Source organism: Plecotus auritus, assembly GCF_963455305.1.
Source record: "Plecotus auritus genome assembly, chromosome: 4".
In the NCBI taxonomy this organism is placed as follows: Eukaryota; Metazoa; Chordata; class Mammalia; order Chiroptera; family Vespertilionidae; genus Plecotus; species Plecotus auritus.
The window spans coordinates 8,798,842-8,813,868 of record NC_137775.1 but is presented as its reverse complement, the minus strand read 5'-3'; the positions used below and the strand labels follow the sequence as shown (position 1 = coordinate 8,813,868).

General features: G+C 40.0%; 1 protein-coding gene across 6 annotated transcripts in view; it reads right to left on the bottom strand.

Annotated features, from left to right (window-relative positions):
• The window catches only part of SYNE1 (spectrin repeat containing nuclear envelope protein 1), a 400,736-nt gene that overhangs the window by 251,375 nt on the left and 134,334 nt on the right, over positions 1 to 15,027 (bottom strand). For 5 of the 6 annotated variants that reach the window (XM_080663595.1, XM_080663598.1, XM_080663597.1 and 2 more), the window contains exons 30-35: positions 13,406 to 13,573; positions 11,404 to 11,574; positions 10,186 to 10,326; positions 5,523 to 5,683; positions 3,404 to 3,554; positions 132 to 359 (exon numbers count right to left, since the gene is read on the bottom strand). In XM_080663595.1, coding sequence (XP_080519721.1) covers positions 132 to 359; positions 3,404 to 3,554; positions 5,523 to 5,683; positions 10,186 to 10,326; positions 11,404 to 11,574; positions 13,406 to 13,573 — 1,020 coding nt within the window. Of the gene's footprint in view, positions 1 to 131; positions 360 to 3,403; positions 3,555 to 4,222; positions 5,684 to 10,185; positions 10,327 to 11,403; positions 11,575 to 13,405; positions 13,574 to 15,027 lie in introns of those variants that run through there. The other variant, XM_080663600.1, reaches the window with a different exon arrangement.

Genomic DNA, 15,027 nt, shown 5'->3' with positions numbered 1-15,027 from the left:
ATCATGGAAAACTTGGTAAATAATTGGCAAATTGTGTCGTTTCTTTATTCCACTATTTCTGGACTCTATTGCATTGCCCTATAAATGCAATGTGAAACAGGTCACTGTAGCATGCATGGAGCAATTCTTACCTTTCTAAGATTCTCTTCAAACTTTTGCTGCTGAGAGACATGTCCCAGGATCGTTCCTTCCAGACCCTGTGCGTGCTCTCGAAGTTCTTCCCAGTATCTTCTTAGTTGTGTCAACTTGGCCTTGATGCGGGCTGATTCTCCAGTGGTAATAAACTGAGCAAAAGACTGCGCTTCTTCTTCCAGTCCTGTGATGCAGCCGATCTTACTTTCTATTTCCTGAATCGTGACCTAGTATTCAAAACGAGAAAAATGACAATGCAGGCTGAGCAAGCTTGCCTTCCTGAAGTGATACAAATATTGCAGAGAGAAAACGGACATTTCAATGCATTGGGGTCGTTAGAGAGCAGCTATGAACAAACCCCATGTGTTTGCTGACCTCATTTTTGGAGGATAGATATGCAGATTGTGTCTGAAATATACATGGGTGGCTGTGCTCGCTGGATGGAGAATGAAGAGAAATAGCTGCTCCTGCCTGCAGTGGTGTAAGCAGGGAGATGTCCCTGGAACTCTTACAGTATCTCTGAAGGTATCTGGAATTCCCTGCTTACCCTATGAATCAGGGTTTTAACCAACTGATCTGAGAAGGAGTGTGTTCTCATAGGCATGCTAATACTGACATTCGCTTAATTTTCCTAAAATGTAGTTGAGTATTTCATATTTGACCAAACTACAAGCTTATCTGATTCCACGGTGACCTAAACCCAGCCTTTTCACATTTATCATCTATCCTTTATGCCAATGTATTCCAAGTTTGGAATACATTAAGATCACTTGGCCCCCATCCTCAGGGACTCAGACTCAGTAGGGCTAATGTGGAGCCGAGTCTTTGCAATTCTAACAATTCCTCAGGTGATGTCTCTACTGCTGACCCTGGGCCCCCCTCTGTTGCCACTGCTTTACTCACTAGCTGTGGGCTCTACAGCATAGCACCTACTTGCTACAATTTCAGTTGGGGGCGTTTTATGTATTAGCCAACACCTGAAAAGTACGGAAAGCCATCAAGGATGTGTGTGCATATGTGACCGGAAGTGCCTATCTGTCTCTCATAAACGTAGAGGCTTATTTATGTAGAAGAAAATGAAAATTAGTTCTCTGAGAAAAAGAGCCAAATCGTTCAATCAAAATAAAGCAAAAAAATCCAGACAATCTGTTTCAAATCATTTAAATGAAAAATACTGTTACCCTAGAAAAAAAATAATGTGACTTATGCTTAAATGAGAAAACATAGAGATAATTTCTGTCTAGGTAAGGCAAGTCAGAAATAACTAGTGTGAGTATATTACTTATTTTACTTCCCATATGTATGACCGCAATGGCATACTTGATAGGTATATGTTGTTTGAGCATAAATACAATTCTTCCTTTGTTTTACTGTTTATAAATGATATTTTTTAAGAAAAATTACTCATAGATTTAACAAATATATATTGAGTGTTTCCTAGGTGTCAATAATTGTTGCAGGTGCTTGCAACACCTCAATGAAACGATTTTAGTTGTAATTTCTTAGTGTAATACAGATCATCAGCAAACTCATATAGGCAGACTATATAATCCAGAGTGAGAAGACAGAAGATGAACCCAATATATGTTCTTATCACCTGTAAATGATCAATTAGGAATAAGAAATCAGTCCATTTAGAATAGCATGTAATGAAAACCAAAAGTGGGCTTATAGATAAATATCTTCACAACTATGCAATGTAATGAATTAGTTTTATCCTGAGGTTGTTTTCAATGGAAAACATGACAAATATGGCCAGATTTTCACTATTTCCTGTCATTTAATTCTGTGGAAGTAGAACATGGACCTACTAGCCAGATTCTGCACTAAAGGGCATTTCACTCTGTCTTTGATTATTTCTAGCAAATGATTTTCTCGTTCTTCATATTCATTTAATACATTTTAAAATAGTTTCCAAAATGCCACATTGGAGTATTAAAAAGTGTTTCTAGGCTGATGGCATGAAAATCCACAATTGAATGTTTATATATTTAAAAATAAAATATATAATTGTTTTGTTTTCTAAAGAGTAACAATGTAATGATGTTTGGTAAGTGATACATTTCCCAAGTCCTGGAACTAAGGTTAAATAATAGTGAAAAGAGTGAATAGGAAGCGTAAGCAAATTAGAAAGTGTATGTTAACATTTTTGGAAAGAACAATTTGAGACAAAACTATTTAAGTGTGTTATTCTTTGTTTTCTCAGAATTTCGCAAAAATGATTAAATGACAACGTTGCAAAAATAGTTTTAAAGAGTAAACATATTCCATGAATATTCTTAATGGCTTAACATCTGTTTTTTTTCTTATATACCACCCAACATATAAGCATACGTGTACATACCAGGCTGCATGTAGCCTCGGTTGCATAAGAAGTGTGATAAACCAGGATGATCTGCACAGCGTGTAAGCCAAGTTAAGCAAGATCACACCCTCCCACTGTGCACATGGCGATGACTTGTTCTGAGTCATAATGTGAAATGTTCCCTCACCTTGGTATTTATTTCACTATATTTAATTGAATGAAATGTCAGAGGGTTTTCCCTTTCCAATAAAATGGGCTGAGATAGAAAAAGAAGTGGCTGAATTTTAAAAATGTGATGTGTAAAAATTGCACATAAAAAAGAGAAACGGACCCTCAGAGTTCATTACGTTCAGCCCATCTTTTTCTTAAACTATTTGTATGGCGTGAACAATGACAGTCTAATCACATGGTTAGTTTAGAGTTGGGGAGCTCAGATATCACAGAGTCTATCTAGTCCAGGCCCTGAAAGTCAGCATAAATGAAAGAATAGGAGTGATGGATCTGATTGCTTTGCATAAAGAAAGTAATTTCTCCTCCTTGTGGTCTGTGAGGGTAAATATTACTAACTCTTGAACTAGACATTTGGGATAATTCTTGTAAGCACAGTTGTAGACGATGAACACAGTTCATATGCTGTATAAATGAATCAACAGAGCACTCCAATGGGGTCAATTCAAAATCAAGGAAAAGCATAATGTAACCATAAAATCATTTTAATGGTGTTGCACACAATATTAACTTTGGATGCTTAAGTCAGACGACATTCATACATAATTCCATCTATAAACGGTTGCCCGGTATCAATCAAGACCTCTTAGCTCAGCAATCCGTGTGAATTTAATTTGAATAGTCACATAGCAATGAAAGATTTGTCCTGGGGCCAAAGAGCATTGGATAAAAGGCAAGAAAGGAGTTTTCAAAAGCTAGACATGGATTATAAATGCAAGGAACGTGTGAGCAGGTCACCTTGATTTGGTTGATTTGCATGTCCATGGCAGATGACGGAGTTTCCAAGGCATTGAGTTCTTTTTCTTTCTCAGTTATCCAGACGGACAGGGTCTCAAAATTATTGCCAAAATGATCCCACTTGTTTTTCACCATTTCCATGGTTTTAATACTAAAATTAACCAAATTAAGTAAATAAAATGCAGTGTTTTAATAAAGAACATCAATACATTTTCCTTTAGATTGCTATGTAAAAGGATAAGTTAAGACATTTTCGACCAATTCAACATTGACACTACTAGGACAGGGAAGAACTGCACATTTGATCCGACTAGTTGTCAGTTCTCGTCTTCCTATCTCCTCTGAGAATGAGCGTTTAACAAAATAGCTCCTACACCATGCTATGAATAGAACTGTGCTTCAAGCAAAATATTTCGGGGTTCAAGGGGGGTTGGACACAGGTGTAGTCTAGTTAAATGGCACGATAAATAGTTGCCAGGACTTATTTAAAGAAACTGCTCGCATACATAGTGCACACGGTTTGCAGCCGTCCTACTTTTGTGGGCACGGTCCTCCTGCTCTTGGAGGGGAGATACCACAGGGATGCTTTATGCTCCAGGATCCTTACAAAATGCATCTTCATGAATTAAGATGGAGCTTGTAACTTGAATTCCTTGTTCACAGGCAGGAACTGTTCTATCATTGGAGCTAAGTCTTCAATCTATAATAACTTCAGCTATTCTCAGGGGTCTCTACAGTCTTGATTCCAAAATACTTTTATAAACCTTTGTACATAAGCACCCTAAATGCTTTTAGACAATTGGGGCTTTATTTGTAATAAATCTAATGAACACAATTTAGCTATAGATTTGCAGTTTGTATTAGCTATGCATATGTATCCATGTGATTATGGCTTTCAATTTAGAAAAAGAGTAAGAAACTTATAGTCTATCATGGCACTGGTTAAGTCCTTTGCTTAAAAAAAAAAGTGAAAGAATTTTCCTGTTTACCGAAAGGCACTTGAAGACATCAAGAGAAAAATACAATGGCATCATTGATTGTCCAATTAAAGAATACTGCAGTCTCAAATCTATACCCTGGATGTGCCTAATGTTCTTATCAGTACAGAAAATGCAAGCTACGTTATATTGCACGTTTCTAAATGAAGATTGATTCCAATGGACATTCCTCATAAAAGTAGCTTCCTTCCTATTATACTCCAAGTTTGACTTTTTCCATACCTTGATGAATAGCATTCAATATTTAACATTTTCAAAGTTTAAAGTCATAATAATTTCCTCTAAATATATTATTTAACAACCTTTAAAGTTTAGGCAGTGTACAATCTTAATGTCAAGGTGTTAAGAGTATAAAAACAAATTTTACATTTCAAAATCCATCTTAGAAATTGTGTCCTCTACCTTAAGGATGTGTCAGTGATTTGCAACTAAATAACTTTTAAAATAGGAATGTTCAGCCATATTGTTTTGAGGAACATTGGCCATATTCTCCTGTTTATTTCCTCCAAAGCTTTTGTGTGTACATTTTGTACATAACAGGATACCATAGGCCAAACTATTCTTTCTTTCTTTTTATAAGTGAACATATATTAAATAGTTAAATGTAAAATAGACTTTTAAAATTAATGTTTGGAAATAGAATATCAATCAGTGGATTTTGAATACTGAGGCACCATTGACAAGCTCTGGGAGCTTGGAGATGAAGACATTGGACTATATCTTATGTATTTCGGCCCAGAACCTACACAACCAAAATATCTCCTCTTCCCTCTCACTGGTCCGCAGCATAATACAGTAAACATTTATTTTCAATATCGGTTCCTTTTTGAGATTCCCTCTCCAATGTATAAAGGCCACGGACTTGAACAGATATGGCTTTTTCACAAACAGAACCCGTTTACGAAGCAAACACCACATCCCTAATATTTTTCTGCTGTGTCAGAGATGCTGGCTTCTGTGTTGGTGGTACTGACTTTTGAATTGTGAGTTGCTTCCTCAAAACATGCTGAACCACACAGACACTTCAAGATTCATAAAGAATGTGAGGAATACAATATACAGGAAAGAGTGTATGGAATTTTATCTCAGAGACGAAAGTTTAGGGCGTGTCAAGCACATACTCTTCTTCGAGGGTGTCTTCTAACTTTTTGACTTGTTCTTTGATTGACTTGGCCTGCTGCTGGAGCAGCTGCTTATTCTTGGGCCCAAGTGGTATCTCTGAAGCTTCCTTCTCAAGGTTCTCAGCCTGGACTGCAATGCCTTCTGTCCGCTTAGAAAACTCCTAGAAAAATATATTAGAATTGTTAGGAAGTCGACTTCTTTTAAACTCTGCCCTCAAATAAACTGCATATATGTACTGCAGAGTCTCCCCCAGATTCGATGGATGGGTAGATTCATACATGCATGTGTATTAGCATATTATATGCTGAGCCATAAAACAGATGTATTTTCAACATGGCCAGAATAGACTTTGCTATTTTCATTTTATATACACAACTATATATATATATATATATATATATATATATATATATATATACACACACACACACACACACACAGGCACAGGCACAGGCACATGTGCACACACACACACACATACACACACATATACCTTCATAGTAATCCAACAATTCTCACAAAAATGTTTTTTTTCATTGTTTCCTGGTTTGGGTTTATTGTTTAGAATTCTGAGCTGCATTATAATAACTTATTCACAAATATGTTAGTTTATCACAGGCCATTTCAGAATAATGAGGACAATCAATAGTGATTTTTTCCAGTCATAGAGATAATAAATGTCCAGGGCAATAAATATAAATCTTTGTTTATTTAATTGAAGACTATCTCAGTCAATACAGAGTACCACTATTACCTATATACATAAAAGCCTAATATGCAAAGTGTCCCCTGGGGAGTTTGACCGGGAGTTTGATCACTCGCTATGATGTGTGCTGACCAGGGGAGAGCACAGAACAAAGGAAGGCCCCTGCCGGCAGCCGGAGGCCCCAATCAGCCCTGACTGCTGGCCAGGCCTAGGGACCCTACCCGTGCACGAATTTTGTGCACCGGGCCTCTAGTTTACTATAAAGAAGCATTTTGTTAACTAGTTCTCTGAAAAGAGATATAATCTAATGTTAACGGTGTTGACCTTATTTTCTATACATCCACATACCACATGGTGGAAAGAAGAGAAGTTTTGCAACTGTCACGCCTGGACCAGAATCTTGGCTTTGATCATTACTAGTTGTTGAACTTTGGTGAATTACTTTCCAGGTTCTGGCTCTTTTGTATGAAATGCCATGATGCTTTTCTTGTAGGTTATTGTCAGCATTTAATTAGCAACTTCATTTTTACTATCTCCAGTACCTGGAACTCTGGCAAGTACCTATTATAATTTTTTTATGTCCCTTGTGCAAAATTGAGGATAAAATAGTTTATAAAATTCACACAATGATTTTCAGTAACAGTGAACTACCTTAATTCAAAAAATTAATTTAATATATTTGAGGCACTGGTAAATTTTAGTGGTTACCTGAACTTTTTCAGGTAAAGGTACTGACTACTGAATTTAAAAATGTAAACCAAGGATAATCGTGAGTGAAAAAAATTAATCTCGCTTTTTTCATGAAAGAGAATCTCACAGGAGGTTTAAATTTTCATCACAAACAACTGTTTACTGAGTAGGTAATGTGAAAACCTAATGTCAATAATTTTTTAAAGTCAGATTTCCAATAGCCATCTTTTCCCACAGAGCATCTCCCAGAATTATTACATAAGGCCATATAAGATAGAGTTACTACATAATCCTATTATAACTTCACGTTTGAAAGGCTTAATGTCCTCATAGAAATATCAACATTATTTCAGAGAAGTACCCTGCATTTTAAGAGAATAAAAATGAGTAAGTAAAGCTTCCTTTTAGTAGATCTATGCATATAAAGAGTAATATGCTAATTGTCCATTATGGTGTCCCAGTAACAACCAATTTGCATGTTGACAGACCAACAGGAGGCTGCGCACGCAGTAGGGGGCAGGCAGCCAGAGCCAAGTTCCCAGGGGTCTGAGGAGAGTGTCTGACAGGAGCCCTGAGTGCAAAGAAGGAAAAGGAAGTGGCCACAGGGATCTCTTCAAATCCCCCTGCACGGACACCCTACCCCAGCCCCCACATCCCCGGGGGGACGGAGGGACACCCTACCCCAGCCCCCACATCCCCGGGGGGACGGAGGGACACCCTACCCCAGCCCCCACATCCCCGGGGGGACGGAGGGACACCCTACCCCAGCCCCCACATCCCTGGGGGGACGGACGGACACCCTACCCCAGCCCCGGCACCCCTAGGGGGACTGAGAGGCTGACTGGAAGGGGAAAAGACCCAGCCTCAGGGGCAGCTGCAGCCCGCACCTCTGACTCCCAATCTCTTCCCCCACCACCCGCACCAGGGGCGCCCACAACAATAGTGTGCCGGCGACCACTCCTCAGCACCCTGAGGCACCTGGGGCCCACGGCCTGCCGCTGCTGGGCCCCCTCTGCTGGGGCCAGGCATGCCTTTCCTACCTACAACTCCAGACCCGGGTGGAGGCAGACCTGAATGGCCCCTCAGGATCAGACCCTCACCCCGCCCCCCACAGCAGCAGTGACTTCTTCATGCTATGCTGAACCTCACTGGGGGCGTGGCTAAACCCACACTCCTGACCTGCCTGGCTCCACCCTAGCCCCACCCCCACCCCCCTCCAGGAGATTGAAGCCCCGCCCTGAACAGGTACAGCTGCAAAACAGCCACTTACAATTTAAAGAATGGTGCCAAGCAGGAAGGTTTGACAGTTACTCCCCCTCCGGCCTTGCCGCCCCCCCTAGCGCCCCCCTAATGCTCTGCCCCCCGCCAGCACCTCCAGGGATGACCACCGCTACAGGGCTGCTGGCCAGAGCCCTTCCCCGCCCCCAGGCCTGCAGAACCCTCTGCAAAGCTTCCATAGCTACAGTCTCAGGAAACAATCATGCCCTCCTCCCCTAATTAGCACCTGCTACCTGCGAGGGTACCCGTGAGCTTAAAAATAACAATCCCTTCCTGATTAGATAACACTTACTTAATGAAACATTTCTAGGTTTATTAGCTCAGAACTTCCTCATGACAACCCAGTGAGGTAGGCCAAGAAGAGATTACAATTCCCCTGGTATATGCATATGTATTCAGAAATGAAGCTCAGAGAGGAAAAGTGCCAAGCCCACTGGTTCCCAAAGTGCAGCACATGCCCCACAGGGGGGCAATTTGATTTTAAGTGGGGGCAATTTGAGAATGAGTGAACAGTGAATTTTTTGCATTTCTTATGGTTCTAGGGGGCCTCATCTACAGTGTATCCTACCTAATAAAAGGCTAATATGCAAATGACCGAATGGTGGAATGACCGGTCACTATGATGTGCACTGACCACCAGGGGGCAGACACTCAACGCAGGAGCTGCCCCCTGGTGGTCAGTGTGCTCCCACAGGGGGAGCGCCGCTCAGCCAGAAGCCAGGCTCATGGCTGGTGAGCGCAGCAGCAGTGGTGGGAGCCTCTCCTGCCTTCGTAGCAATGCTAAGGATGTCCAACTGATGGCTTAGTGGGCCTAAGCCTCAGTCAGACATCCCCCCAGGGCTCCCGGACTGCCAGAGGGCGCAGGCCAGGCTGAGGGACCGCCCCCCCCCCCCCGAAATGCACGAATTTTGTGCACCGGGCCACTAGTATATTTATAATATTGTAAAATACGGTATTTGCTAATGTCACAATTCTGAATTCTAAGCTTCTAACCACTCACTGCACTACTAATATATGTGAGCTTAGTTATTGCAGATTCAATTGTGAAGACTGACCTCCCAGCATAATCTTTCAGAATCCCATGAATAGAATCAGAAGTAAAAAAAATTGTATTTTTCCCCCTTAATGTTTCCCAGAACCAAGGGAAAACCATGGAGAAAGTAAAGTTATGTTTGACATTGTTTATCTGCATTTAGTCTCAGAGCCTGTTGTGAGAGGTATATGTATGGAGCAAGCTCCACACAAAGGAATCCAAAGAACAGAGTGGTGTTGACAGAGAGCAAATGAAACAAAAATAGAATAACATTGTCAGGCTTTATGTCCACATCTTAAGGAGACGGCGTGTGAGTGGCAGCAGGGTGAGGCAGGAAAGAAAGGACTCTGGCATCAGAAAGGCCTGGAGATGCAACCAGGCTCCGTCCTTCACCAGTCATGTGACCTTGAGCCACATAAGTCTCTGAATTTTCTGTAACTCACCAGCAATCCCTTGTTGTGAAGATTACACATGACATTCCATGAACACCCTCCCACATACTGGCAGACAGAAAGCACTCAAGTTCTTTAGCACAACCACTCCAGGGCTACAACCGGAATGAAGGCCGTATTAACAATATCGAGTGAGCAAGGAGAGAGAGAACAATTATTCTAGCTTAGAAGTGCTTGTGCAGTAGCATCTGTAAACAATTAGTCAAGTGTCCCAATTTTATAATGAAAAATATCACTGCCTTCAGAAAATTTTTATTGCATTTATTTATTAGGAAACTATTCCCCACTTTAATGAAAACTGTCTCTCAGTTCTTGATATTTAAATCTTATTTATGTTTTCATTCCTCAGAGAAACTTGACCAGGGTATTGAAGAGTGGATGATGAATAAACAATAAGTACTGATTAAATGCTTCATTATAATGATTGGTAGCAACAGGGAGTGGAAACACAGTTTCCCTTCCAAATAATGAGTACCAAGGGGCTCTATGTCTTACTCATGTACCTTTGTCTGTTCCAGCTCTGAAGACAAACTCTCCAAACTGCTAAAACTCAAGAAGCGCTCATGGCTGGAACCTGTTTGAAAAAGGTATCTGACCACTGTCTCTTTGTTGGTTTCAAATCGCTCCCATTTTCTTAATGTGACCTACATTTGAAAAAATAAACAACATGTAATGTTATGAATTATCAGCGTATGTCACAAAATATTGTTCACATTTCTATTCGTTGTCAGGCTGCCAGCTTCTCGTTGACTCTGTTCAAATTTCACACATTATACTCAATAAAGACAATCCTAATGGCTTCTACAAAGGACTTCCCTTCTGAGTCTTAGTTTATCTACAAAAAGAGTGTGTGTGGACGAGGACTCTGAATTTTCTCCCAGCTGTAACGTCCTGTGCATCTAAGGATATTACTTAAAATGTAGATAAAGGACAAAGGAAAGGAAAGCCTCCCAGATTCTATAAAGAAAGAAAAAAAGGAAGGAAGGAAGGAAGGAGGGAAGGAGGGAAGGAAGGAAGGAAGGAAGGAAGGAAGGAAGGAAGGAGGGAGGGAGGGAGGGAGGGAGGGAGGGAGGGAGGGAGGGAGGGAAGGAGGGAAGGAAGGAAGGAAGGAAGGAAGGAAGGAAGGAAGGAAGGAGGGAAGGAGGGAAGGAGGGAAGGAAGGAAGGAAGGAAGGAAGGAAGGAAGGAAGGAAGGAAGGAAGGAGGGAAGGAGGGAAGGAGGGAAGGAGGGAAGGAGGGAAGGAGGGAAGGAAGGAAGGAAGGAAGGAAGGAAGGAAGGAAGGAAGGAAGGAAGGAAGGAAGGAAGGGAAGAGAGAAGGGACAGAGGGAGTCTGCAGTAAGCAGGTGGCAAAATTCAAAAACTTTATTTCAGGTAATATGCCAAGATCACAATAAAGTATAACCTTGTGACTATTGGACTACAGAAATGGGAAATAATTCAGTGTCAATTTCTAGATTCAGACAAGTGTGAATTAAATTCCTGCCTTTATTGTGGATCACTGCTCTGTGACTTTGAGTCACTTGCTCAAACTCTTTCCTTTCTAAGCATCCACACTTGCAAAATGTGCTAATTATACTACCCATCTCATAAGGCTGGTGTGGTGCTTAAATAGGTCAATAGCTAACACCATGTGGGAGCATCAGGGGCGGAAACAAGCGTCTTCTCCCGACAACAGGAGCTGTGACCTGTGACCGGGAGTGGCCTGGACTCTGGTCTCCTACCTGGATGCGGCGCTCTTGCCTCTCCCTGCTGTGCTCCAGGCCGGCCAGGGTGCTCTCCAGCTTCCGCAGCTCCTCCTGCACCTGGCCGGACAGCCCGCCTTCTCCCTGCCCGGCCTGCGTCATCTGCTGCTGCACGTCCCTCTTCTTTGCAGAGATTCTCTTTGTCTTTTGCTGGAAGCATTTGTTCAAGGTGGACATACATGTTACTCTCTAAGTGACTAGGCAGGGCCATAGCGCCCAAGCTTTAGGGGAGATACAAAACGGTAGGACCTCACACGGCGTGGACCCAAACTCTATTTAAAAGTCAACATGAACGGTGAGAACGGCAATGAAGACTGTGCATTACTCAAAGATGGACGTTATTTATAAATATTTTGTGTTTTTAATGGTAAACAACATAATTTGATCTTGGTGTTTTGATTATGTGCAAAGTCAGACAACATTTAGCATTCTGTGCAATACTCCAGAAGGAATTTGGCAAAACTATTCCTTTGCCATGATTCTCCTAAAATAATTATTTTCTGCTTAAACACATGAAGTCCTAACTCCATTTTTAAAAATCATTTATGCTCTAAGAAATGCTAATATTAAGAAATGCAACTCCTGGGCACATTCAGAATGATTAATCTGCTGAGAAATCTGGGAAAGCCATGTTTTAAAATAAACTTTTTATTGAATTATAATGTACAAACAGAATGGTAGGCAAATCTCAAGTGTACGGCTCATGAGTTTTCACAAAATAAACACACACATAACCAAGCACCTGATCCAAGAAATGTGAAGTTTGAAAATATTAATGTAAATATTTACAATTTCATATTTCTCTGACTTAAATTGAAACCCAAACACAACTTTTACAATAATTGAGAACAATGTTACTACCCAGCATTAACTGTTCTGTACTCACAGTTTTTTATAATTATTAAATATATCCATAAAGCCTAAAAGCTGCCATTTTACATATACTTTTAGTTTAACTTTAATTTTTATACATTACATATATATAATTATCTAGCATTTGCCCTGCATTAAGTTAGCTAGAATTGGGCCATTAAATATTTTACTTGAATTATACTTCCACTTATATTGAGTTTGACAAGTGACATTGATTAAAATTGATGATTATCAATATATTAGAGGCCCGGTGCACAGAATCGTGTACCAATGGGGTTTCTCAGCCTGGCCTGCACCCTCTTGCAATCCGGGACTCCTTGGGGGATGTCAGAGCACTTGTGCACAGATTCAGCCTGATCCCCACAAGCCAGGCCGAGGGACCCCAGCAGTGCACGAATCCATGCACAGGGCCTCTAGCATGCATATAAGATCTTTGGTTAATCTCTTCCCGCCCTCCCCCTCTCCCCTTCCCTCTGAGATTCATCAGTCTGTTCCATGTTTCCATGCCTGTTTATTGAGCATCTGCCCCCTAGTGGTCAGTGCACATCATAGCTACCAGTTGAATGGTTGAACAGTCACATAGGCTTTTATATATATAAATGTACCAGGATGTCTTTATTTCAGTTCTAACCCTATAAAGCACACTCTCCTGAAAGGTCTGGTACTCCATGTAAGTCATAATTTCTCTAACTAAGATGTATTCAGAATTATACATTGAAAAGTGAGATTTTTATGTAATGACAAAAGAATGTTGATCTCAAATAGGAAACAATTATCTCCATGCTTCCCATCTCTGTTATGAAACAGACAATTCGCAAGTTGTATAAATGTTTTTATAGCAAAATCAACTTTCCCTTCACAACATGTTTTGAACTTTTTGATGTCATCAAATCACTCAGGCTGAGAATTTGTCTTGCTGAATCTTTGAAATATTTTATATTTAAGAGAGAGACCATAAGTGCTTCCTTTTAACCATTCAGCTGGGTTCCTTCGTGCACACCCCTCCCCATTCCTTTGCCCTGACCCTGGTTCTGTGCTACTCCTCTCTCTGGTATCAGTAATCAGCTATCAACATTGCACAAACGCACTGGGGAAAGGGCCATTCTACCTGGTGATGAAGAAGTAGCTGCTGTGCTTCAAACAGGTTTTCCGTGTCCAAGATCTTTTCTGCTTGCTCCTGGACTTCTTTAGAACCAGAAATTAACTCTTTGAGGGAACTCTTGACGATTTCTTTGTACTGGACACACTCCCCAAAATTGCTTAACATCTTTTCAACCTAGGTGTTCATGAAAATATTATAAATCATATGCTCAAGTAATCTTAATTTTTTAAAGAATATGTGTAAAGTCTTTCTCAACAACTTGAAATATATGCACAGATCCCTAATCTTTATTCTTGCAAATGTTTTAAAGCTTCTTTATTATTATTAACTGTGTATCTCTTATGGGAGTTGCAAGTATCATTTGATATGGTGCTGCGTAGCATATTAAAAACCTACTCAGCCTCAAAATCAAGGCAGGGTAATACAACTGCACATAGTGTATATATTGTCTCCTGGATCCTTTTAATTACAATCTTATAACTAAAATCAAATCATTAAAAAAAGTGTCGTAAGAAAGTTTAGTGTATTTTATTTAAAGTAAGGAAATTTTTGTATAGAGGAAAAAAAGAAATAAAAGGGTATTTGTTAAAAATGTACTTCCAATATTTTAGGCAAAGCATCAATATAATTTTTAATTTTTGTGGTTCCTTAGTGGATTCTTTTCCTTGTCATTTTCTTCAATTTTCAGCTTTGTCTTCTGCTAAGGAAGATGGGCCATCAAAGGTTTTGAATGGCTTATGTTCCAAAATTTGATTAATCCTATTGCTGTTTTCAATTTGTCAAAAAATCCTTAAGAACACTATATGTTACATATCAAAATGATCACATAAAACTCAAATCACAAGCAGTGCAGAGTATTTTTGATTTATGCAAATTCACTACTAGAGTCTTAAGCAGATCCACATGGATTAAAAATATAAAAGGTTAACTGGCCAACTGTCACATTAGAGACTGCTAGGGAAAAATTCCAGATCTTCAGAACCAAGGCACTTTGTCGTCATTCAGTTGACCATTATTTTGTGCAAGTTTATTAGTGGTTTTAAGAAAAATATTGATAACCATCTATTCTACTTTACATTCTTACATTACCTTCCATGCACAAACCCATTAGACTTGTACGACCACCAGGTCAGTAAAAATATTCTAGCAGAGGGTGGAAGTAGCCCTATCAGAAATGAAGCAGATGGGTTTGTATATTCTAATCTATAAAAGAATATAAACATTGAATGGTACACCAAGAAGTTTAAAATGAGTAGATTTTACCTAAAAGACCTTACTGGGCTGCAGACTAAACACTGAGTAGTTCATTACTGTCAGGCATCAGTTATGAGCATGTATTCTCATAACTGTATTAAGAAGCCCAGAAGCAGGGCGATGTATTAAGTGCCGTAGCTACAGCATTGCATTCGACTCTTGACATTACCTTTTGGCATACTTTTAGCCCTGTTTTTCAATTAAGAAAAGCAAGGTCTCAGAGATATTAAATGACAAGCTCAAGGTTACATATGTAATGTGGCACCAGAGTTAAACCCTGACTCTGAGTTTGCTTGACTCTCAAGCCTGAGTTCTTAACCTCCATGATGTTCCTTAAACTGACTATGAAATAATGTTTTTATTAAGAGTAAGAA